Genomic DNA, 26,492 nt, shown 5'->3' with positions numbered 1-26,492 from the left:
TGTGTTTGCTTGGTACATTTATTTTATATCTAAGACCTTATAATTCTCATAACAGACACTTCGTAAAACGACTTCTCCAGGCACTGTACAAAATCACTTAAAAACCAAGGGCCGTATACAGTGCCCGTGTTCCGTTTGCACAAGGATTTACACTTGCACAATGAAACTCCTCTCCCCACCCTTCCCAGATCTATTTCATAGGGTTGGGAAACCCCATGAGCTGACTGAGCGGGTGGAGAGGAGAGGGAAGAAGTTCAGTTGTGCAAGGGTATATATGGTTGGACAGTGTTCTCGAAGCTACTAACATGAGTTTGGCCAAACTGCGAGAGGGAGTGAAGGATAGGCGTGCCTGGCGTGCTCTGGTCCATGGGGTCACGAAGAGTCGGACACGACTGAACAACTGAACAACAACAAATATATCCTTGGACTAGTGGAACTGAGAGACTTGGCATAGCTTTCAACACAAGCCATAGTAATAATGAAATCCTCAAGTGGGTGAGACAGGAGTGTCACCAAACAGTAATTGTTATATAATGAAGATAAAAGAAGGTTCACCTGTGATTAATTGCTGTTGCATAGCTTTCCTGGGGAGCCAGTGGGGCAGCGTATGTACTTCTGCTTTGTGAGCGAGCAAACGATAAAATTGTTACATTTTTCTAATTTGTGGAAGGCAATCTGTGACAGTGTACTAGTCGATCTTTCTCCCACAGCTGTGTTGCTCCTTGGCAGTTGCGTAATTGCTTTCGCTGATGAGGAAAGGATATGTGTGTAGACTTCAGAGTGCTGAAATCTGAGAAAATGCTGAGGAAAGCTCAGCATTTATTGTTGGACTGTGTCTTAAAGGTTAAGGGACCCCTGACCCTTAGGTCCAGTCACAGCTCATCTTGCTTTACTGGCTGAGGGAGCCGGCGTTTGTCCGCAGACAGCTTCCGGGTCATGTAGCCAGCATGACAATGCTGCTTTTGGCGAACCAGAGCAGCACACAGAAACACCATTTACCTTCCCGCCGGAGTGGTACCTATTTATCTACTTGCACTTGACGTGCTTTTGAACTGCTAGGTTGGCAGGAGCAGTGACCGAGCAACAGGAGCTCACCCCGTCTTAGGGACCTTATTTGATGAGGTCCCTCCCCATCCCGCTCCAAATATTGTAGTAATCCAGTGGGTTTACAGGGCGTGAACTATAATTCTCCAAATTTCCGAGTGGAAGGATTACTAGGCTTCTGTGTGGGAGGATCTAAAATCTTTCCCTCAAGTAGCAATTTTTAAAGCCTGCAGCACCCCTTCCCATTATCCCTACTTGCATTGTAGAGTTGAAAGGTACCACTAGGGTCTGGAAGTCCAACCCCCATTAATGCAGGAGCTTTTGGTGCCGTAGAAGCCACATTGATGAACAGAAACAGAAATGAAGAAGAAGAAAAACCTGCTCCGATTCTGGAGCAGCTTTTCGTTCCTCTCCCTCTTGCATGGTGGAAAAAGTCCACTGAATTATAGTGGCCTTCGCCATGTTCAGTCCTTTAGCCTCAACTTGCAACATGGGACTTAAATTTACTTTAGTTTTTCTTTCCGTGTTTTGGGTCCGTCTCCCCATTCTCTCTCTCCCCCCCCGCCTCCTTTCATATTCCATCTTCTTCACTAGCAGACTTAAAAAAGACCTCAGAGAAAGAGTTGCTGGGTGCTGCTGGTGCAGTCCTGTTGTGCACCAAATCTTCCTACAGTAGTTCCAAGACCAGCCAGCTGGGCAAAGGGTTAAATAAAGAACATGTCTCAACGTGGCCTGTTGTCTTGCTCTATGGAGTTTCCTTGGCAGGGATACTGGAGTGGCTTGCCGGTTCCCCCTCCAGGTGGATCATGTTTGGTCAAAACTCTCCACTATGACCTGTCCATCTTGACCTGTTCATAGCTTCCCTGAGTTATTCAAGCCACCTCATGAGAAGAGAAGACTCCCTGGAAATGATTCTGATGTTGGGAAAGATGGAGGGCACAAGGAAGGAGAAGGGGACGACAGAGGACAAGATGGATGGACAGTGTTCTCGAAGCTACCGACATGAGTCTGACCAAACTGCGGGAGGCAGTGGAAGACAGGAGTGCCTGGCGTACTCTGGTCCATGGGGTCACGAAGAGTTGGACACGACTAAACAAAATCAACGTGGCAATGTGGTGCTGTTCATGTTTTACTGCTGGCTTCACAGTGTGGGAGTGTAAATGGGGAAGGTGCTTTGCAACTGTTTAAGGAGAAATCGGAGCAGTTTGAAACTAGCATATGTAGGGAGGAAAGGCCATAAACAAGTGATTATTTACCTTAAAAAAAACAGTCTTTAAGAGAGCACAGTGGCTACTTTCCTTTGACAGCGCAGTCCATTTTTAAGAAGCAGCAGACTTAAATTGCCCATTTGCTTAGTCTCTAGCCACCCGTTTGGTAGGGTTATTTTGACATCATTGCTTCTCAGTGGAATAAGCATGCTGTATTTTGTATGTGCTCACTGCTGCTTTGACTGTGCTTTCTGATTAAAAGTCCACTTTGGTGGAGTCAAGATTTATCTTTTCGTTGTTCTTAAATTGCTCTTGACAGAAACATGTAAAGGATAAAAAAATGTTATTCAGCATCGTATTTCAAATTCATGTTGAAATTCTTTGAGGAAAAAGTTTGTACGTTTAGACCTCAGGAAAGTCTAGCATGGTGGCTAGGAATACTGCTATTTTGCTCCTCTGTATGTGTTCAGGTTTGTATTATACTTGCGTTATGCACAAATGCTACACTTAAAGGAGCTCTCCTTTTGTGGAAATGGCCCAAAGGGCCATAATAAATGTGATAATGTGTACCCCTGTAAATCCTTGAGTGTGCTTCTAATAGAGAAGTTACGGTAGCCTGTTACTTTATGAAACTGATCATTTTGCAAGGCCCCCCCCCCATTGGGGGAGAAATATGTGAATCACAAAGATACAGTGGTGCCTCGCTAGACGAAAATAATTCGTTCTGCGAGTGTCTTCGTCTAGCGATTTTTTCGTCTAGTGAAGCACTAAGGCAAAAAGCGGTTTTCGTGACGGGAAAAATTTTTTTTCCCCCGTCTTGCGAGGCAGCCCCATTGACATTTTCGTCTTGCGGGGCAGCCTTCCGCTAGCGAATGCCTTTCGTCTAGCGAGGCATTCGTCTAGCAGGGCACCACTGTACAGCTCAAAGCTAGAACATAAGTTGCTACATGGTACAAATGGCTACATGAAACACAGGTTCCCAACATGCACACTAACACAATGTAACAGAACATGGTGAGAACCAGAACTTAAATAAGCAGAAATTGCCAGTGCTTATTGCGCATGTGTATTAAACATTGACATTGTTTAATACACATGCGCAATAAGCACTGGCAGTTTACGCCTTTCGTCTAGGGAGTTTTTCGTCTAGCGAGGCATTCGTCTAGCGGGGCACCACTGTATATGATTGGTGAAAACTGAAATGCTTTGTTTGAAATTTTATAAATACAGCTGCCTGGACCACCGGGCGGGGTTGCAGTTTTGCGGTACGATCCGACTGTAACCTATTGCTTTGCAATAAACAACGTTGGACTACTAACTCCTCATGTTTCTGAGTTTTATTGGCGTAAACACAGGAGATAAGCTATTTTCTGGCTTACAACACTTTGAAGGGTGGACAGAAATGTATCATCTTCAGCTTCTTCCTACCTACATTTACCACCAAATTTCAGCATATGGAGCTGGTTCGTGCATAACACTTGAGTGCAAACACAGAAGCCTAAGTGTTCCCAGAGAGATTATCACAGCTGCTACACCCCTCTCTAAGACCTCTGGCCTGCTGTAAGCTAAGTCATGGTTTGACTTAATGTGTTGTCTTAACCTGATCTTGTGGTTTATCTCCCCCAGACAAACCATGAGCTGTAAACTAGGAAAGGAACGTGGTTGCAGCTCATGGTTTGTCTGCAGCGAAACATTTCACAACCTGTTACGAAGCTCCCCAAATCTCCTGGATAGTTGTATTGTTCCAAGGCATGTTAGTCACATAATAGGACAGGAATTGCTTCTCACTATCATTGGATGTTTTACCTTTTTTGTGTGTGTTTTTTAAAAGTGGGAGTTATATTAAAAAGAAAAAATCAATTCAGCTCCTAAATTCATGGTTTACAGTCCAGGCATCTGGATTTGCAATAAAATAAAATAAATATAAGGGAGATTTTATACCCTGTGGAGTTACTGGATTTGGTTGTCTCACATTATTGAACAAAGGACAGGTAGAAATTTGATTATCTTGGTTCATTGCTATAGAAATGCAACATACTACCCGTGTATCTTCTTGTAGCAGTGAAACAAGTATTGATTGGAGGCTGGAAATATGCATCTCCACTTGTGGTGCTGGAGCCTTTATTGAAAATGCCAGGTTGCATCCAATGCTGCCATAATTCTTGCACACCAGAATGATCAAAGAGGGCTACATTATTGCAACATTAATTTGCATTAACTCTTCTGTTGTTTTAGGTTATGCTGGCTGCTTCTTACTGGTCGCTCCTTGCACCTGCCATTGAACTGGCGGAGGACTCTGGAAAGTTTGGGGCCTTTGCCTTCTTCCCCGTAGCTGTTGGTTTCACTCTGGGCGCTGCGTTTGTGTACTTTGCTGACCTCATTCTCCCTTGGCTGGTGAGTAGCCCTTCCAACAGTCTCTGTAATTTGGTGGCAGCCAGGAAAGTCAATCTTCTGTTCATCCTACATATGCTGTAAACTGCTCTTGTTTTATTATATTATTGGGTTTATTAAGTGCTGTAAAGGTTCGCGGTTAGTTGCTCATGAGTAAACAGCCGGGACTCCGCTGTTTCCTTTAATGATTTTATAGTGCAAACTTTGTACAGTGCAGAGCGTAAAAGTTCATGTCTGTATCAAGCGATGTCAGAATCTGGGAATGGCCCCTTCCGGTTCTGACCCCAACAAAAGTTTCGGTATACGAAAACCCTGCCTTCCATCCTTTCTTTTCACCCCACGATGTCTTTGGGATGACAGAAATTGCGTTTCCTCTGTATCGCCCTCGGGACTGGGGGAGTGTTGGGTCTCTCTTGCATCCCCAGAGCCTCTACTCCCTTTCCCCTGTGAACTCTGCCCCTCCTCGCTGGATGTCTCACTGCTCTTTTCGCTACCAGAGGAGGAGCTGCTGGCAAGGTGGGACTGGGGCTCCCTGTAGCGTCCGGAGAGCCCTTCTACCACCTTGCGCTGCATCGGGGACAGTTCCCTGACAAGTAAGGACTTAAATATGGTCTGAAGCTCAACATAAAAAAACTAAGATCATGGCCACTGGTCCCATCACCTCCTGGCAAATAGAAGGGAAATAAATGGAGGCAGTGAGAGATTTTACTTTCTTGGGTTCCGTGATCACTGCAGATGGTGACAGCAGTCACAAAATTAGAAGACACCTGCTTCTTGGGAGAAAAGCAATGACAAACCTAGACAGCATCTTAAAAAGCAGAGACATCACCTTGCTGACAAAGGTCCGTATAGTTAAAGCTATGGTTTCCCCAGTAGTGATGTATGGAAGTGAGAGCTGGACCATAAAGAAAGCTGATCGCCGGAGAATTGATGCTTTTGAATTCTGGTGCTGGAGGAGACTCTTGAGAGTCCCATGGAATGCAAAAAGATCAAACTTATCCATCATTAAAGAAATCAGGCCTGAGTGCTCACTGGAAGGACAGATCCTGAAGCTGAGGCTCCAATACTTTGGCCACCTCATGAGAAGAGAAGACTCCCTGGAAAAGACCCTGATGTTGGGAAAGATGGAGGGCACAAGGAGAATTGGACGACAGAGAACAAGTTGGTTGGACAGTGTTCTCGAAGTTACCAACATGAGTCTGACCAAACTGCGGGAGGCAGTGGAAGACAGGAGTGCCTGGCGTGCTCTGGTCCATGGTGGCACGAAGAGTCGGACACGACTAAACGACTAAACAACAACAACAAAAACAAGTAAGGACCCATAGACCATTTGCATCTTTACAAGTGTGGCCATGCCCCAGTCCTCATAAATTTAAGATAAATGAGGCACCGTGGCAGGACCTCGCTGCTGTTGTTGCTACTGTTAGTAGTATATGCGTTGCTAGTAACATACTGGTTTAAAACAGAGATTGGGGGGAAATGTGGTCTTCCAGATGTTGTCTGTCTCCAGCCCCCATCAGCATGTTCAGTGGCCAGAAATGTTGCACTGCAGCCACATCTGGAAGGACACTAATTCCCCATCCCTTGTTTAAAAGTTTCCACGCTCTGTGGGATCTAGACGGAAACAAATACCTTTGCAACCTGGGTCTGATGGAGATTTTGGGAATTGCTGCTGTAGCAAATCCCTGCACCAAATCCTAATATTCTGTGTGCTTTGGTGGGTGAAATGAAGCTGCTGGAGAATCCGTTTCTTCCCCCGGGTTCTGCTTGAGCAGAAGCAAGATACCTTATCATTTTCTACTGGTGATCTGGTGAAGATATATATATTTCTGAGGATATATTTAACAGGGCAGCCTGCATATTTGCATTGCTCTTTCTCTTGGGGTTATGTGAATGAGAAATTATGACCCACTTTTTCATTCCTTGTTTGGTAGGGCTTGTTCTCTCTTCCCTCCCTCAACCCCTTCTGTTTTGTTTTTTTTGTTTAAATCCAAGAGGAGATTTTAGTTGGCTCAGGTAGCATTCTTCCCCCCTTCAATTTGAAGATTCTGAATTGCTTTTTTGAACAACGTGACTTGCTTCAGTCTCTTCTTAAGAGCCAAGGCACAGTAATAGCCTCTGCTACTTATAGGAAGAAAATACCTTCGGATCTCTCGCTGCAGGGATTTGTGGTTGGGGGCAATTATTTCTGATGGTGGTGGTTTAGTATTTTAGCAACTACTCATTTATAGCACACCCATCAGCCAATCACCCATTCCCACCACCCTTCTGAGTAATACCCCTCCTCACTCTCTCACTATATATAAGGGTCTGGTGACTTCTGTTTCAGTGTATCTGAAGAAGTGTGCATGCACACAAAAGCTCATACCAAGAACAAACTTAGTTGGTCTCTAAGGTGCTACTGGAAGGAATTTTTTGATTTTATATTTTGTTTTGACTATAAAAGGAGGGTGTTGTTTCTTTGCAGCAAACAAACAAAAAAATCAATAAATTTCCTTAGGGTTTTTTGGCCAAGCGTCTGGGCCAAAATAGCTGTACTCTAAAGAATATTAATGAGTACCTCAGTTTCCCCCCTGCATATGATGGAATGTGAAATTTCCTGATCACAGCAGGGAGCTCTTTTTCTGCTCATTTTGTCTACTTTCTCCCCATCATAGGGAAGACGCTTTCTTTTAAATTTAATAAAATGCAGTAAAATGGCTACATATAAATCCAGTAAATCAGAGAATGCAGCGCAAAGCAACACATAGTGGAAGAATAGCAGTTCCAAAGCAACTCAAACAACAACAACAACAACAACAACCCAGCCACATTTTGTTGATTAAAACCTGAGAAAATAACATAGTTTTTTTAGCCACCTGCCTGAAGCAGGTGCCAGGCAAACAGCATTCTACACGGTCTTAAAACATTGGCACTCCATATTGGTTCTTCACAGACGTGTTTGTGAGGCTGTTGGGAGAGCTTTGCTTTCTTCTTCATAGGGAAGATTGTTTAATAGAAAATCTAGTGTTTCCATCTCTGTTGACTTCTCTCCCCTCCCGCCCCCCAGCTCTTTGTAAAGGGATCTGGTTTTAGCAGCCAGCTAAGACCGCTGTTTCCATTATCCAGGGTTGTAATGAGGGGGAAACCCTTCTCAGATTACAAGGCAACATCAAATCAGTCATGTTTTCATATTGTATCAGCTCTGTTTTCAGCCAAGGAGCAACTTGAGGACATCCTGTTGGATACTTATTTCAATATTCTAGCTGCTGTTTTTCATGTTTTATGTTTTGCTTTGCTCTTCTGAGCGTCCCGGTAGATTATTTTTTTTTTTGGAAAGCTATGCTGGTTTATGGTCTATTAAGTTGGAATATGAAGATGTACTTGTTTCAGAAATTCCAGCAGTGAGTTCCAACCAAGAGCGTTCAGGTTATTTTCTTTGTGTGATTCAGTTCTCTTTATCTGCACACAGTACTAGTTAATGACTGGCAAGGACATCGTAAGAGCCCTGGTGAAGCTGGCCAAATAGCCATCCTGTTTTCACAGTGGCCAACTGGCATTGAGAGGCATAAACCTGCAAAAATGCATCTCCTGCCTTTGCTCTGAAATGTGTGGTTGGCGCTCCCTTAGAATAAAAGGATTCTTTAAAGTTGACCCAGAGCTACAGTATTTTTATTGTTTCGCCCTGGCTAGACTCCGTATCTCTGCTCTGCACAGTAGCTGTGTGGGAATTTTAGCATACTTGATGTAGGGAAAACCCTATTTCTGCACTGAATTCTGGATAAACTCTTTAGACACATGCACTGATCTTAAGGATCAACTCTTTGCATACACTGATCTTGAGGATCACCTCTTACACTATCTCAACTTGGTTCCCCGCTTTTCCTGTTTGCTCTAACCACATTCCTAAAAAAATATACAAAAACAAGAACAACAACAAACCCTAATGTGTGTTAAAGTGAAGGAGTTTGTGTGTTAGCTGCTGATGGAGAAAAATGGCAAGTGCAAGATAGTTTGGAAATGGGTATTGCAATTACACTCATAAAACTCAGTGATGCCTGAACTGGTCTCTGATGGAGTGCAGGTTGCTGTGATTTGAAATGCTACTGCCGTGTGATGCCCCCCCTGAACTACAACTCCCATCAGCCCTACCCAGCATGGCCAGTGGTCAAGGATGATGGGAGTTTTAGTTCAACAGAGTCTGGAGGCTGTCATGTTGGCCGCCCTTCCCTTAGTTCATGTCAATAATAATAATAATGCAAACATACCGGTACATGAGTTGGGACTCTTTGGATTGCAGTAGGAGACTTGACTTTGGCACCTTCTTCCTTGGCTTGATAGGATGCTGAGACAAAGTGCTACCAAGCAGAAAGGAGTGGTGGTAGAAACATAGTTTTGAGCAAGCTGGAGGCGGGATGCTGAGCTAAGTTGACCATTTCCTGTGGATGTTGTTGGAGTTGACTCTGAAGAGAATCTTTGACAGGAGTGTTTTGCCTGGTGAAGATGTTACACAAGGGGGGAGCGAGAGAATGCTTTCCTTCGCCTATTAACGATTTTAAAAACAAACAAACCCAGCTGCATTTTTTAAACTACCATCTTGCATAACCTACTTGGTGCTGGCATTCTTATTATTTATCTACGAGAGTATTTACAGACCGCCAACTAAAAAAAAAGAAAAAAAAGAAAGTATCATGGCACTGTACAATAAAGTCATTAAAACGCCATAAAACACAAGAACAAATGACAAACATTGAATCAAATTAATTATCTAAAAGTGCTTGGTGAAACAGAAACGTTTTCAGCAGGAGAAGAAATATCTAAATATCTAAATTGTAGATGCCTGGCTTGTTTCAATAGGAAATCTGGGACAGTCAGGAGAGTTTCTCCAGATGGTCACAGTGGTTTGGCTGGTGTATAAGCGACAAGGTGGTCTTTCAGGTAACCTCATCATTGTAGTAGAATGGCTTAAACCCATCAGGTTGTAATAATAAGCACAGAAAGATCACCAGTACAGTTGCTAAGAATTAGTACAACTCTTGTGAAGAGGGAAATGTTTTGGCGCACGTATGTTGCACTGTAAAATGTGACGCTGCTTGCAGAGTCAGAAGAAGTGTCTACTTCCCTGAAAAGACATGCCCCTCCTTTCCTATGCAATGGAAAGAATCGTGGGGAACCCATCTAGATATAGCTCTGCATTTTTCCAAGGATACTGCAGGTTGGGGAGTGGGGTTCCTTTATTAATATTCCAAGCACAGCAGTTTGGCAAGGAGGGAAAACACATTCTCTGTGCTAGATAAACACCCAAGCAAGCAGGAAGCTTGTCCTTTGAGTACAGTCAACTTCAACTAAGCAAACAACCCCCCCCCCCTGTTTAGCTAGTAGACATCTAAGTACATTTCTTCCATGAAGCAGAACAATCAAAGCAACTGCCTTGCATTGTTCCTCCTCCTTGTAGCATGTTCCCAGTAAATTAATTATGCCATGCCATGGGATTCCACTGCTGGTATTGCTTTCCTTCAGAGAAACAATGCACTCTGCTGTGAAGCAGAATGATCAAGGTCGTTGTCCTACCGGTATATTGATCCTTCCTACGTTTTGCAACATCTTCCTACTAAATTAATTAACCCATGTCATGGGACCCCATTGTTAGATTTCTCTTTAAAGGACTGGAGCATTTGACTTATCTCTTCCCCCCCACCCTCTGTGTGCTGCATGCAGTATTCTATCAAATAGCAAGTGGGCTGCATCACTGAAACGATTAGGTTGTCCCTTCCTGAGCCCATAGGAATTTCCTGCTGCGATATTCTAGGTGTTGTGCTCCAGGGAGTGCTAATGTCTCAGTCCAAAGAGTTAAAAGCCTTTCCTCAAAAACACTTGCCCTATGGAAACAGATAAAGCATTAGCATGGTAACTAGTTTCTAAATGTCAACCCCTCTGTTTGAGACAGTTCAATTGGCCCAAGGGTTTTACGAGCAGTCAGGATGGGACCAGTTGCAAGGTACCCGCCACCTCCACCTACCCAATGGCTCAGGTATTTCTTCGGCCAGGAATAAGCTGATGATGACATTGGGTGCTCCCAGGTCCTTGAGAAGCCCCCCCCCACCCCATCTTTTAGTCCAGAATAGGTAAAAAATTATGAAACCAATATCACACTATGGACTTCAAATTGGTTTTGAATGATATATCACCCAGCCCTAACACATGAGTCGTGATATATTGCCAGGTTAAAAATTAAGAAATATGGACTTCAAACCGGTTTTGCCCAGCTCTAATCTGGACTCTAGTGGGAAAGTTATGTTTTCCTGTGACTCTTCTAGAGGAGATGTTCCCCAGCAAACATAAAATAAAGGAGTTGCCTAGTTTCTGAACCAGAAATGATTTAGTTTTGTCTGACGTGGGTCCGTTAGCGAAAGAAAAATATGTTTGTTTGAATATTGAGGGTGCTTAGCAAAATACAAGATTAATAACTATTAAAGGTATTGTTTCAAGTCATAAATTGTTAAAGTTCAGAAGCCATATTATCAGGGGGCTTTCTTTGCCTCCATGATAATGACTGGGATTGTTCAGTCTCATTAGACATTTTGTCTTTGAGGATTTAATATAAAGCCTAGAGTTTAAAACAGCCTCCAGATTCTTATGTATCATTAAAAAAACAAATGCACCAGCTATTTTCAAGCTGCCTGAAAGCATATAGGGATTGTAATTTTTCCCTGCTTCCAAGCACCAAGAGCAAATGAATTAACAAAGCTCACAAGCAAAACCAGTTGCGAATCCAAAAACCATTATAAACTTTTGCTATGAACGCATTTCAAAGTCGTCATCATGCACATCAGAGAAAATGTTCTTTAATGTATGAACGTTCTTCTAAAAAGTTTGTCATTAACTTCTATGCTCATTAACAACTGCTTATCATGATATTATTCTGAATTCCCTTGCTAGCACCAAACCCATTAGCACAGCTGCTTTAGGACAGTAAAACTTTATTCTTGTATTTCCGCCCCGCTCCTCCCTTTCCCCTCAAAATTATTCTGAGAAAGGATTTGGTGTCCTCTGAAGAACACATCAAAACATCCCTTACCTTCAATTATCTGTTGGAACAGTTAATAAAAAAAGCATTTTGCGTGAGTCGGATCATTGCATAAAATGGAGTAATGTGCTATGGATTGTAGCATGAAATGGAGTGAAAGTCACTTTAATGAAAGATGGATAGTACCAAGGGACTTACCTTAATCCACAGCACAAATTGACTTTGGTTGAATGCAAAACAGAGATATTAGCTTCCTAGTCTGCCAGTGTGAGAGCCAGTGTGGTGTAGTGGTTAAGAGCGGTAGACTTGTACTCTGGTGAACCGGGTTTGCGTCTCCGCTCCTCCACACACAGCTGCTGGGTGACCTTGGGCTAGTCACACTTCTTTAAAGTCTCTTAGCCCCACTCACCTCACAGAGTGTTTGTTGTGGGAGAGGTAGGGAAAGGAGAATGTTAGCCGCTTTGAGACTCCTTCGGGTAGTGATAAAGCGGGATATCAAATCCAAACTCTTCTTCTTCTCTTCATGTCAGCATGGTGTCATGACATCATTGCACTGTACATACAGTAGAGTACAGGGAGCCATTGTCATGCCCTCAAGATGTTGCGGGACTCCAACTCTCATCAGTCCCAGCCAGCACAGCCAATGGCCAGGGATAAAGGGGGTTGTACTTCCAACAGACAACTGGAGGACACCATATTGGCTACCCCTCCACTGAATGATAGCATCTGCTGCCCAAACAGGACTCTGTTTATGTGGTTGATCTTTCACTGCTCTGTACCCTTTCCTCTCTCTTTGGGGAGTGGATCCCACAACTTAGGGGCTGCCACAGAGAAAGCCTTCACCAGCCTTCAGAATTTTAATCCATAGCCGATAATAAATGTTATTTTAGGTACTTAGGAACTGAACATACATTGGCTCATTTTCTGTGCGGTTGACATTGATCAGGCCAGAATCCAGCCCATGTTAACATTCATCCATTGTTTCTGATGAGCTGTGCACTTTTGTAACAAACACCCTATTAACTTGGCATTACAGACTTTCAGTGAACCAATATATTTCTGAAGAAATATGTGTATCTGAAGAAGTGTGCATGCACACGAAAGCTCATACCAAGAACAAACTTAGTTGGTCTCTAAGGTGCTACTGGAAGGAATTTTTTTTTATCTTTTGTTTTGTTTTGACTATGGCAGACCAAAATGGCTACCTACCTGTAACTCAATATACTTCTGTGCACCTTTGGAGTTTCCTGAGTCTGCAAAAACTACTTGGGGTTGCCATATGTTCTCTTTTTTCCAGGACATATCAGGTCTGGTTGCTACATGTCCTCTTTTCCTTGGCAAGTCCTCATTTTCAGGATTAAAATTTTTGTTCTGGCGTATTTTAAAAATTTGGCAAAATGTCTTGTTTGGTTTTTTTTTTGGTTTTTTTGTAACCCAATAAAATTTTTCTAGTGCGTTAGACTCAGATCTATGGCACCCGGGTAAGCTAGTCTGCAGCAGAGAATCACAACAGAGCAGCATCTTAAACTAGCTACATACTGTATAAATCCCTTCTATTGTGGCTGAACTAAAAGGATGCTGGCACAGCTACAAGATCTTGGAGGAGGAGTCTGGGAGGGAAAGAGTTAATATCCCCCTGCCCTTAAGGAGAGAGTCCATGTGTACATGTTAAACAGTTTAATAAATTGTTCTGTGCACAGTTATGTTCACAAAGATGTGAACATGAGCCCAAATACTTTCATGCAGCAAGCGAGGGAGCAATATACACTATTATTATTATTATTATTATTATTATTATTATTATTATTATTTTGTCGTTGAAAGTTAAGAACATTGCTACTAGCAATATATCTCAGATTCTATAGCCTACGTATAGTAGGGGTATTTATAATGAGAGTCGTCGAAGCAATCCATAGTTAAAAGTAGAAGTCAGCAAATATGACCTCTTTTTTTTTTGCTCTTCAAAATATGGCAACACTAAAGTACTACTTTATTTTTGAGTGGTCTTCGTTTTCTGTCAGACATAATAGGATGCAGGTTTGTTCAACTTGGGTACCAGAAAGGATGCTTCTGATGTGCCACTGGAGATGATTTCTTGGCGTGAAAGATTCAAGCTCTTCTGTAACGATAGATATATTCTAAGGCAAGAAAGGTTGCAAATACATGTAGATCTATTATGGCCTTATTTATCGTATATTCAGATAAAATGTTTTGCAGTGATTTCAGTCGAAGTAAAATGCGCAAAGCAGGTGCCGTAGATTCCCTTGAGGGACCATACAGTTCTTTGTCGTACAGCCAGATGTTTGAATTACGTGATGGTCTTATAGTTTTGCCAATGTTCAGGGAGAGAGCCCTGCCTTCAGGAGAGACTAATGGAGCCTGCTGTAGGTCAATACTGCCTCGGGCAATAATTCAGTACTCTGTAATCATACACAAACTCTGATAACAGGAGTTAAAAGGGTGCTTATTACTAAAGTGCACAGCTCAACAGAAACAAATGGTTGAATAGTAATGTGGGCTGGATTCTGGCCTGATAAATGTCAGTAGCATGGAAAATGAGGTGATGTGCATTTAATTCCTGGGTTCCTAAAAGAGCATTTGTCATTGGCTATGGATTAAGATTAGGAAAGCTCACGATACTGAGATCTAGGAAAAGAGCTCTCTCTTCGGTCAAGGATGGTAATGCTGAAAAGGGGGGTGGGGTGGAATCCACTTTGGTTTTGCTCTTTGTTTTCCTCCATCCTATTAAATTGATAATCTGACACTGTGTTTGCATATGTAGAATACAAAGCATCCTATTAAATGTCACGCTTTTTGCACAACTTGGCAGTGACACACCGTTCCTCTCCTTATCAGCAGCCAGTTGAATTTAGCATGATAGCGAGATGAGACTAAATGTGCAACCTTTCTCTGCCTTGGGGATGTGCTGTTAATCTTCCTTTCCCTTGTTTAAAATGAAGCATGGCCTGAACTCTCTGGATAGCAGAGGAGTCTTTGCCAGTGTGTAATGTAAACCACTGGCTGCTGTTGCACCCCCCCCCCAAATGTGGTTGAATTGGAACTCCCATCTGCCCCATCCAGCATGGGGAGTTGTTGTTCAACAGCACCAAGGAAGGCATTTGGCTTAGCCATCTCTGTTGCAATGGCTTGAATCTTGTGTTACTTTAATCCACAATGGATTGTGCACCTTGCTATCTCTCTCTCTCTCTCTCTCTCTCTCTCTCTCTCTATTCCACTGCTGTCATTTACAAGGGAACATGTAACCACTTGGTAAGCTGGTCACCTGCATTACCCTGCCAGAAAACGAGGATAAATACACTAAAATCAGGCTGATTTTTTTTCTTCCCAATTGGCAGCGTGCTAAAGATGTCTGGTCTGTACAGTACATTGAAGAATAACCAGCTTCATTGAACTGCAGTGTGTGGCTGTGTCTGCATGTCACAATAGGCCAACAGCACTTTGCCCCTCTCCTGTTGTGTGAGAGAGAAACCCACCAGGAATCCACAGTTCAGCTTACCTTTGTGTCTACACCAAGGGATTGTGGTTTCTTGCTCCCTGACAAGCTAGGATCTCTAGCCCACTTTAAGCCATAGTTTGCTGTAGGCTTACAAATCTGGGTTCAGACCTCACAAGAAGCCAAGCTTGATGGCAACTTTCTGGTTGGTTCTTTCTGCTTGTGTTGAGAAGAGAGCAAAGAGGGAGTGCTTGGACATTGTGCATGACAAACCAGAATAAGCCAGCAGTCCTGTACAGTATTATCATGAGCCACCAAACGTGGCTCGAAAAGGATTTGGATTCCCTTTTAAAATCTCAGGTGTCAAGATCTGGCTTTTTTTTAGAGTGGATTCTTAATGTTCCATGCGGCGTAGATGGAAAACGGGTGAGTGGAGAAGTCTAACCTTTTGAAGAAAACAAATAGCTCTCTCTCTCTCTCTCTCTCTCTGTGTGTGTGTGTGTTTCCTGTAGCTGTAGCACATCCCTTCTTTGTTCCATCTGAAGCACTAAGAAATCTTACTAATTCAGCACTGGAGCTTCTGGAATATTTGTGTGCTCTCAACGCTATTGTCCTTGTTGTGCCAGTGAGAACTGAAGCACCTGGGGAAGGCAGAGAGAGAGAGAGAGAGAGAGAGAGAGAGAAGCCCAAGGTCACTCCGACAGTGGGAAATGGCTCTTCTTTACCTCCAGTTGCTATAGCAGCTCGTACATGGGATGCATTTCTCTTCATAAGCCATTTGTGAAATAGAGCAAGGTTTTCGGCTTGGAGCCTACACAGACTCTCTCCTTATTCCATGGGGCAGACGAAAACAAGCACAAGTTATGTGGTCCACGTGGCCAGCTTTCTGTACTGAATGGTTTATACGGGATTCGGCATCAGCCAGAAATGGAAAATTCAAACAGTTAGGACCGCTGGAGATCCTATGAAGATCGCTTCCTGTGTTTTTCCACACCACTGTCCAGTTTCCCCTCCCTGCAGTCGCATCAACTAGAAACATGATTTTCTTTCCCCTAAAAGAAAAATGTATGGATTCTGCATTTGAATTGGCGTTCCATCTATAAAATATCTAGTTTGCAGAACAATGCTGGCCATAAGAATTTTATCCTGCCCATTTTATGTACCAGGAAAGGCCTGGGGAGTGGTTTTGAGGGGGGTTAGATACATTTTGAGCCACAATTGCAGTAGAAAATCCAAAGTGTGCATGGTTTTTTCATTTCCTATACTGAAGATTCTGCATCAGAATGAGCTGGATCTGGATTGTGCTATAAGCACAGGTGTTCAGGCCAAAGTTTACAAGGCAAATGCGGAACACTTAAGTATCAAAAGTGCTACCCCATGGACTTGGAAACAGCTGGCGTTTGTTAAGCTTCAAACACGATACACCTTAAAAAAAAAGTTTACAAGCCATTGAAAGGAGGCAGAGGAAAGACGAAGGCAGTCGCTGTGAGGGTGTTTTATGAGTTTTCCGCAAGAAAACGCTGCGTCACCATCAGCTGTATATTTACAGGAATTTATTATTTACAAGAAAGGATAACAGAGTTCATAATCCACACGTCCGCTCAATCACTTTCAGTTCCCGGAAGTGGTGGTTTGCAGGACCGCTTCCAGCAAAGCAGCCTGGGTACTCTGAGTCTCCGCCTCTCTTCCCTGCGTTTAAGACCCCATGTGCTGCTGTGGTGAAGGGGCTACTACCTCTCCATCTGTGCCAGAGCTCCTCAAGGGTTGCCTAGGCTCCCTAGAGTCAGAGAGCCCCTCCACCACTGAGCTTCCCTCCTGACTGCTCTGGCGTTGCTCAGATTCCCCAGCATTGGAGAGCCCCTGCCCTGGATCTGAGAGCCCCTGTGTCTCCCCGCTCGGCTCTATGCTGCTCCCTGGTTGGCCCCGTGACAGTCATGAAGTATGTCCCCATAATGGTGTCATCACCACGCTTGCAAAATAGCTTTTTTTTAAATTGAAGATTTTCTTGATTTACATAAGTGTGTGCAATGTCTCTCTCATATTTTTTCCCATGTAACATTTTTACAAATCGGTTTTGGTTATTGAGACATTAGGGAGAGAAGGGGGGAAAGAGGTAGGTGGGTTGGGGGGGATGGGTGAGGTGGGGTGACTATGTTTCTGTTTTCCTTAATATATGTAGGGTTTGGTGTCAGCGTTAATTGTGTAGGTTCTCTGTTGTTCGCTTGTGTTTCTTTGGCAGTGAGAGAGGTCGGGATTGGCGTAGGGTGTGATGGTTCATTTTTGGTTGGCTGTGGTGATCTTTGGTTTCCTGTGTGAGTGGGGTGGGTGGGTGTTTTGGATCAGGTTAGCCATATTGATTTGTATGCTGTCGGTAGATTTCTGTCGTTGTCTTGTGGGGCTGTGTGCGTGATGGTTGATTTCTGAGGGAGATAAGAGCCATTTCCAATCTGTGTCTCCCCCCTCTAGAATTGACAACTGCATTTTAAGCAGGCACTCCCAACTGCGGCTTTCAGGTGAAGGCAGTTGGGGAGGGGAGGGGAGAAGGAGGAGGAAGACAACGTGAGGGGAGGGGGGAAATGAACTGAAGGGATTCAATTTACATTTTTATTTGTGTGAGTCAGCGCTCAGTTTCTCTCTGGTCTCTTATTTCCTCAGATTTGTTTCCTCCCCTGGCACAATAATAAAGTATCACTTTCACTGAATTCTTCAGAGGCTCCTTGGCATTTTGCCCAGGGTTTGAGAAGAATGAATTTTACTCCCAGTAGTAACAGAGCAAATCTTTCCAGGGATGATCACACTTTTGTAATACAAAGTTTAGCGCTCTTGATGCTTTGAGAAGCTGTTGTTGTTTTGCAGTAGGGAAAGTGATGGGAAAATACGATGGAAAGTGTGGAATAACACTTGCTTGATGCAATTTCATCTAACACCCCTGCAAGCAAATTGGGATGGATGCTCATTCATTCTGGAAGGGGCCTTAGATGATTTTTGTACCTTGGAGAATAAAGACAGCTTTCTCTCCAGCTGATTTTGTTAATGATACACAAAAGTAGAAGCAGGGAAATGGTGTTCTTTGGAAATTTGCTCAAAGTGAATGCTTTGAGGTTGCTTCATAGAATCACTTAGCCTGGAAAAAAGCCTGTTTTTTTATAAATGAAATAAAAATGTATTGTAATCTGGTTGGTTTTTATATTTGAAAGAGAGCACTCATAAAACCAAGGACAAATGATGCTCTATGTGTCAAAGCCACAGTTCCACTTATTAATAGTTATTGAGCTATATTAAAAATGCCTGCAAGAACATGTCTAAAGACACATCTACACACTAGGCTGTCACAATTTGTTGGCTCATCAAACCAAAGGCAGTCCACGAACCAAGCTGGGGATGACTCCAAGTTCAATAAATCTGTTTCTGCTTCTTCTCTGTGTGCAAAACAGGATTGTGTGCGCGCGCATACCTGTGTGCCTGTAGACAACAATACATGGGCTGCCCTACCATGGTGGGTCTCAAGTTGTGTGAGTCTCCTGCAAAAAATGATTGGACCCATCTATTTGATTTGAGGACAATTATTTTTTATAGGAGTAGGCTGGGATTTGGGTCCTAGCCCACACTGCTCTTTGACAGGCAGCCTGTAGCCTTGCTCTTACTTTCCTTTTATAGAGAGGGAAATTGTAAAGAGGATGATCTTCATTCCAAAGTGCTCTCAGAATTGTAGAATAAATAGTGGCTCTTAGAGTAATTTGTGGGACAGTGGCCTCCCCCCCTTTCATACTGATTCCTGCTTATTAAAAAAATTCCTTTCCCTGACCTCAGTGTGTTTCTTACCCCTCAAAGTCTTGCAACAGGCAGGGTGGATTTGATTTAAATAAAACTGATTTAAATCATGATTTAAATCACGATTTGAATCACTAGTCAGTAAGGCTTAGGGTGGATTTAAAAATAAATAAATCCGATGTAAATAAAAAAATCCGATTTAAATAAAATAAAAATCCGATTTAAATAAAAAATAAATCAGATTTTTAAAATTTAAATCCACCCTGAGCCTTACTGACTAGTGATTTAAATCAGTTTTATTTAAATCAAATGCACCCTGCAACAAAGTGTGAAGCAAGAGCACACAAGGAAGGGTAGCAGCATATGTGCAGACTATCAGTAGGCTGCCATATGCAAGATAGAATTGGCGTATCTTTCAGATTAGTTATATGGGGTTTTAGTTTTGGTGCCATTGTTTGCCCTGAGCCATCTGCAGGAAGTAAGACACAAACCCAAACAAATAAGCAACTGAAGCAGAAAGATCTCAGATTCCAAGGCTGGATCTTTGGTGCGTTGTCTTTGCATGTGCATAGTTCCGTGTGGCCGAGATGATAAGACTGTCAGGTGGAATCAGAGCTAGTTGGAGAGTGATTGCCAGTGGTTCTTCCTCATATTGGAAGGAGGCTTCAGGGGGTGGGTTGCTGCATGGGTCTGCCCCAGGTGCCATAGTCTTCAACATTTTTATGGGCACCTTGGATGAAGGAGAAAGAGGGAAACTTTTCAAAGCTTAACACCAAAGGAGAGAGGAATAGAACTCAAATTGACCTTGACAGAATGGAAAACCAGGCTTAAACAAACAAATGAAAAATCCTGCATTTAGGCAAAAAGCAAGAACCCCATTACAAAAGGATAGGAAGGGAAATATTTGGTTTGGTGGTAGGACATTGGAAAGGACACGGGGATTGCAGTAGTTCTGAATATGTGATAGCAGTGTGGAGTGGCTGCCAAAAACGGGGATTGGGATGGGGGGCAAAGCTTGTTCTTGGCTACAGCTTGTGGTTAAGGAGAAAAGAACCCATGAACCTCTGGGTTTAGACAACACACGAAACCTTGGCTTAGAAGTTAAGTTGATCTAAAGAATCAAGGAAGAGCAAAGCAGGTGCAAGATGCTGTTGGGAGCCAGCACATTTGCATAGCCATAATGCAGCTCACCATGTTGTGCAAACCAGGCCTCTGTGTAAGTCAGCTTCAGATGTACGATTATGGTGATAATACTGAAGGCAAAATGCTGCACAGCCTTGAACTGGTATTGGGAGCTAATTGCTGGAAGTGTGGCTTAGTGGAGCTAAATTTAAATTGGAAGCCCCCAAACCAAGGTTCGTATCTCCTGGCTATCTCCTGCTGGACTTTAATCAACGATAGGGTGAAATGCTTGCTCATAATTTCCACTGGAAAGAGCATTTTCGTTTTAAGGCTGTAAGAGATAATACTGATTCTCTTTAAGTGTATCGTGTACGTAATGTTCCAGCAATGTCCGAGCACTTTGAAGCTCTGTCTACTGGTTGACAGCAGCCTAATAATAATAAAGTCGAGCTGTTTTTCAGTGGGGTGAACTTGCAAAACCAAATTGACTTGCAGCCTGTGACCGCTGTTTGCAGGAGCAAAAAAAAAAGGGGGGGGCATTAAGAATATTGAAATTGGCTAAGTGTTTTAAAATTAGAATCTTCCTTAGCTGCATCTCTCTCTCTCTCTCTCTCTCATCTATCCATCACCTCCACGAAATCAATTTATAAGGATTTTTTTTTGTGCTCTAGCCCATTGCCATGGTCCTTGGCACAGGCGTTTTAAATAAACAGTGTCAGAAATGTTACAGCAGCAGATAACACAGAGCGCAGCCTTGCATATGCTGTGCAAAATCCCCATAATATTTTAGGACTAATTTAAAGCCCTGTAAATTCAGGGATGATCTTTTCCCGCTTGCTTGAGTATGCGCCGGATAAGGTTTTAAACCAGAGCTATATATTCTCCGGATTTTATGGCTCTACCTCATATTTCCTAGCGCAGCTTCTTCCCCCAGTGTGGTGTTCTCCAGGACTAAGTATCCCATCTTACCAGACCATTGACCATGCTGGCTGGCGCAGATGGGAACTGTAGTCCAAGAATGTAGGGAGGGCACCAGGTTGGGAAAAGCTATCTTAGTGCTTTCACATAGAGCACGTAACCCTTTTGACTGCATCGCAAGGCTTTCCTTTTTCTGTTCCTGTACTTTGAGACGTAAAAAAAAAAAAATTAAAAACCCTCAAGACTTCATTTGATCCTGCATTCAAAGCCAAACAGTAGGCACAATTTAATCCGTATGCCTTAGATATGTAAACCTACAATTAAATTGACAGTGAGAGAAGCAAGCATGATTGCAAGCCGAAGGGCGTTGAATGTGTCGAAAACGGGAGAATTTGCTTTGATGCAGCAGATTGAAATATATGTAAGGTAGCATAGTGACAGCTTATTATTGAAAGAAACCCTCAATCACATAAAGGAGTTGGGGGGGGGTGCTCCTTTGACATGCTGCCTGTTTCTGTGATGTATTATGAAGAGGGGGCATTCAGGGAAAAATTTTGCATTGTAAGATATTAGCACTCTGCATAGGAGAAGACATCCCTGCAATGTGTTTGCAGAAGAACCATGGAATAAAGTCCACGTGTAATTTCATTTATTTATTTTCATTTATAACAAATAAACATTTCAGACACTGAAAATGTCATCGTTACATGTTAAACCTCGACTCCCTTCCCTCTCTTTCCGCGGTTCCTTAAATTTACTCTCTTTTTCCCCACTGCATTTCCCAGTTAAATCTATTTATACTTTCCCCCATCTATTTCATGTACCGGTATGTTTTAGCAACTGCACGTTTTTACAACAATCCTGCTAATGTCTTGATTTGTTTACAGTTTGTTTTTGTAAATATTCAGTACAAGGTTTCCGCCCATGCGTGATTTTGGCTGTTTGCGTAATACTGGCAGAGGAAAAGGGTGTGGGAGCAATGGGCCAAGTATTAGTTAAAATAAAGGGCATAAATAATTATCCTTTTCTCTTCCCCTTTCCTCTTTTCTTTTCATATGTTATTTCTTAGGGAAATGGAGGTTAGGAAGTTTGTACGGTATTCAGATGGGAAAACTTTCTGCTTCCGTTTAGCAGGGCACCGTTAGAAAACGCTTGTTTATAAATATGAATGGATTATGAAGTAAACAGCCTTCATGCAGAAATTATCTCTACAAGTGTTGATTGGCTGCCTGTGGAGCTCTCAGAAATGTTAACACCATCCTCATCATGCAGTGAACCAACTCAGATGCAACAGGAAATCATGGCTTCCTGCTATGTGAATGAGCTCCTCCCTCCCCTCCTGCTCTGTGGCAGTGAGGAAAGAGATCGGAAGCACCCCAGTCTGCCTTTTAAGCAAACCACAGTTGCCATTGCATTTGAATTTACAGGAAACGGTAGTTTGCTAAAACAACCCGCTATCAAAATGTTCCCTCCCACCCTGCCTTGTTCCGAAACCACACTTCAAACACACTGGAGGGATTATTACCAGTAATCTTTGCAATGTGTGCTAATTGCTTCACTAAATTATTTCCAAATTCAAAGTACTTCTGCTTTGTAAATGCTAATGATCTTTCTATTTCAGACAGTTCTAGCAGCTGCGATTGTTCTCTAGATCAACTAAAATGTGCTTTCCTTGTTCCTCTGTATGCTCAATTTTCCAGATACTTATTCCACCCCCCACCCCCCGCTCCCGGTGCTATCTGTCCTTAATTGTTATTTATTTATTTGTTAAATTTGTTTACCGCCCTTCATCCGCAGATCTCAGGGTGGTGCACACAACATAAAAATACAACATAAAAGCACAAAATACATGATAAAACGAAAACAAACAAAAACAAACCAATAACCTCCTTTTTAACTCCTCCCACAAACACATTTAAAAGGGGCATCAGATGTCAATAAGCCAAAGGCCTGGTTGAAGAGGAACGTTTTTGCCTGGCACCTAAAGGTGTATAATGAAGGCACCCTGGGCAAGAGCATTCCACAAATGGAGCCACTGCAGAAAAGCCACTGTCCAGATAAGGCCCAGCTGGGCCACCAGCCAAAGCTGATGGGAGGCACTCCGAGCCACCAAGGCCACTTGAAACTCAAAGGACAGCAGAGGATCCAGAAATACCCCCAAGCTACATACTTGCTCCTTCAGAGGGAGTATAATTCTATCAGCTCACAATTTTATCATGGGATTAAGCATTACAGTGGCACACGGGTGGCGCTGTGGTCTAAACCACAGAGCCTAGGGCTTGAAGATCAGAAGGTCGGCGGTTCGAATCCCCACGACGGGGTGAGCTCCCGTTGCTCAGTCCCTGCTCCTGCCAACCTAGCAGTTCAAAAGCACGTCAGAGTGCAAGTAGATAAATAGGTACCGCTCCAGTGGGAAGGTAAATGGCGTTTACGTGTGCTGCTCTGGTTCGCCAGAAGCGGCTTAGTCATGCTGGCCACATGACCTAGAAGCTGTATGCCGGCTCCCTCAGCGCCACAACCCCAGAGTCGTCCATGACTGGACCTAACAGTCCCTTTACCTTAAACATTACAGTACACTCTGGCAATGACCTTCAAGAATACCTCCCGCTGAGTGTTAAGGCAGACTCACCGGATAAGTTTTTTTTTTTTTAAAGCCTCCTGCAGTGGTCAGCCAGTGAATTCTACTCAAGAGCACTTTGGCATTCCATGAACATAGGTGCCAACTCCCTGGGGCTCTGGGTGCCTGAGCACCCACAAAATTCCCCATGAAGGGGCCGGGCATCCATAAATTTCGACGCATGGCATCCATGGCACCGGGCACCCACGGTTGCGGGACCCAGCTGGCACTCCTGTCCATGAATATAGCCTGGGAGCTCCTTGTCTGGCAGCTTTACCTCTGTTTTCCCTGGTGCCAGTCTGCAGACAGAAAGAAAGTTCTGTTCTTCCTTCCTGGGACTATCCTACCTCCCCGGGGACTGAGGCCCAGGAGTCCACTGAATGAGGTCTGTGTCTGTGCTTACTCCTTTCAGGAGCTCAGGAGTACTCTATTCTTCAGGCAGAGGAGCCTGCAGCTCACAAGTTCCTTCAGCCTTCTTCCAGTCCGTGTCCTGGCCTGGGAAGCAGCCAAGCATAGTGTGCAATCGTATACCTCTCCCCATTGCCTGCCATTCCAGACTCCCTCTTTGCTTGGTTATTGCCCTGCCAGAACTCCAGCCAGCCACTCCCCTTCCTCCTAAGTTATAAGGAGTTCTGAAACCTCAAGGCCGACATCTGTGCCCCGTCCTGGCTGTTTCTTATCTACCTTGTCAGGCCACTCTATGGTGAAGGAGAAGCTGCCTGTGGACTGGTGCCTCGATTCTGTCTCTAAGCAGGTGAGAGGCACAGGATGCAGTGAGGCAGCCTTTTGCAGTCCTTCACAGGCTGTCCTTTTTGTTTGCCTGATCTGTTTATATAGGTGGATTAATGGCACAGTTAAACTCTTTCCTTGTGTTACCACGTTTTCAACTACTCTAGGTATATAACCTCTTAAGGAAATGAGATTGCCTTGCATTAGAAACATAAATATCTCCCAATAACCATTCTTTATCTGCAGCTTTCCCCTTTTTAACCATTGCATGTGTCCATCAAGATACTTCTTTCCACTATAAATTCCATGCTCCTAGAAATAAGAATAGCAACACAATGATCCGTCCTGGTCGGTGCCCCTGGCACTCTTGTAAGTGGTTTGGCAAAACGTTGTGGCTCATGTTGACTACATAGCTAGGATCAGATAACCTGGGACATTACATTATACAGGCTTTATAAGGGATGAGTAATTCAGGTACAATGTGGTGGCAAGTTTTCCCTCCGTGCAGGAGTTTGGGAAATGAAACTCTTGCCATCTTTCCAGCACTGCATTATTGCATTTCTGTGACACTGTTGCCCACTTAAAATCACCTTGTCCTAGTTGGTGTGTTTTAGGGGATGAGTGAGCAGGTCTTTGCTATTCCACCACCTTGGTTTTCCTATGGTGCCAAGCAGTGTAGATACAAAAACACTTCTACATGGTTTTATAGTCCTGTGTATTCTAGGGCATCTGCTGCACACTTAAAAGTTTTTAAACATGGTTTGGAAAAGATTAGGCCAGATTCTGCAGAACATAATAAATCCATAAGGCACACCAATGGCTGCCTTTGTGTTTGTGAGCCTGCCGTGACAGATGTCCCAGAGATTACAGTGGCATGCTGATTTAACATATATATTTTTCCTTCCACATTTTTCCTATTTTGCCTGCAAAGTAATTATTTGTTGATAGTGTTTTCTTTTCTTCAGCTCTCATTTTGTAGGGTAACATTTAGAGGCTGAGCTTGGTGAGGTGCCATCCGTCAGTGGAAGAGTGCATGCTTTGAATGCAGAAGGTCATGGATTCAATTCTCCCCCTGCATCTGTGCATAAAGGGCATCAGGTAGCAGCACGTCTCTGCCTGAGACCCTGATGAGATGCTGCCAGTTCTTCACAGTAGACAATACCGAGTTAGGTGGACCAATCGCCTGACGTGGTATCACACAGTTTCTTGTATTCAGCATTTTAAGGAGAGCTGTAGACCTTGAAACAAAAATATGTTTTCAGTATCTGTTATTATTGGCAAAAATCACAATTGCCAAATACTGGGCAGTTAAGAGGCCCTTTTCAGTATTAGAATGGATAATAAGAGGCTCTGAATAAAGCTGAAACTGGACAAGTTGCTGTGCTTGACATAGAGTAGAAAGGAAAGGTTATGTCAGTATTTGAATGTTTATTGTAAAAGCGCTGTCATAGGAATGGATATTTTCTCTGCTTGGTAACCGTCCATGATTTGTGTAAGTTGGGAAAGAAGTTGTTTGCTAAGAGGTTGTTGTAGCACCTGAGAATTGCACGAGTGCTGTGGCTTTTATCCCCTAGAATGTAGATGGTTTTAAAAGCGGATTAGAAAAATTCATGGGGGACCCAGGCTAACTTTGTCTAAGGTCTGCCTCCACCGACAGAGTGGCAGTATGCCTTGAACAGCAGCTGTTGGGAATCACCTGGTTGGCAGATTGCTGCTGCACTCACGTCCACCTCAGAGGCTTCCCACTGGTTGGCCACTGTGAGACCAGGATGCTGAACTAGATGGGCCATTGGCCTGACCCAGCAGGGCTGTCTTGTTTTGTTTGCTCAGATGGCAAGTGTGGGCAGGCAGAGGAGAAGTGACAAGAAGCAGAGTTTTTAAGTGATATTTTCTGGAGGGTGGGGGAGAGGTGTTTGGCGTAAGGTCAAACTTACTATTAGCTATTGCTTTAGATAAATCCCTACCTCTGGAGGAATTCAACCAACTGGGAGACCTTGCAGGAACACCAAGGAACCTAGTTCTCTCTCAAATAAGACTGGGACAGGCAAATCTGGTTTCTTTCAGTGTCTCATTTTTCCAACCTTAAGTTCAGTTTTCTACATCACTTTGTGCCTTTAAAAAAAGAAAAGAAGGAAATGAAAAAAAGTCTGCATGAAAATTCAGCAGCATTTTAGTGCAAATTACTTGTACTGCCGTACCTTGGAAGTCAAACGGAATCCCTTCTGGAAGTCC

General features: G+C 43.3%; 1 protein-coding gene across 3 annotated transcripts in view; it reads left to right on the top strand.

Moving 5' to 3' along the window:
- SLC39A11 (solute carrier family 39 member 11) overlaps window positions 1-26,492 on the top strand; it is a 249,482-nt gene that overhangs the window by 15,306 nt on the left and 207,684 nt on the right. For 2 of the 3 annotated variants that reach the window (XM_033138928.1, XM_033138927.1), the window contains exon 4: window positions 4,488-4,646. The exons of the other annotated variant lie outside the window; for it this stretch is intronic. In XM_033138928.1, the coding sequence (XP_032994819.1) occupies window positions 4,488-4,646 (159 nt within the window). The remainder of the gene's footprint in view (window positions 1-4,487; window positions 4,647-26,492) is intronic. 3 annotated transcript variants of the gene reach the window in all.

The sequence above is a fragment of the Lacerta agilis genome, chromosome 2, assembly GCF_009819535.1.
Source record: "Lacerta agilis isolate rLacAgi1 chromosome 2, rLacAgi1.pri, whole genome shotgun sequence".
In the NCBI taxonomy this organism is placed as follows: Eukaryota; Metazoa; Chordata; class Lepidosauria; order Squamata; family Lacertidae; genus Lacerta; species Lacerta agilis.
Note: the sequence above shows the minus strand (reverse complement) of the source record. Positions and strands in the feature narration are given on the sequence as shown.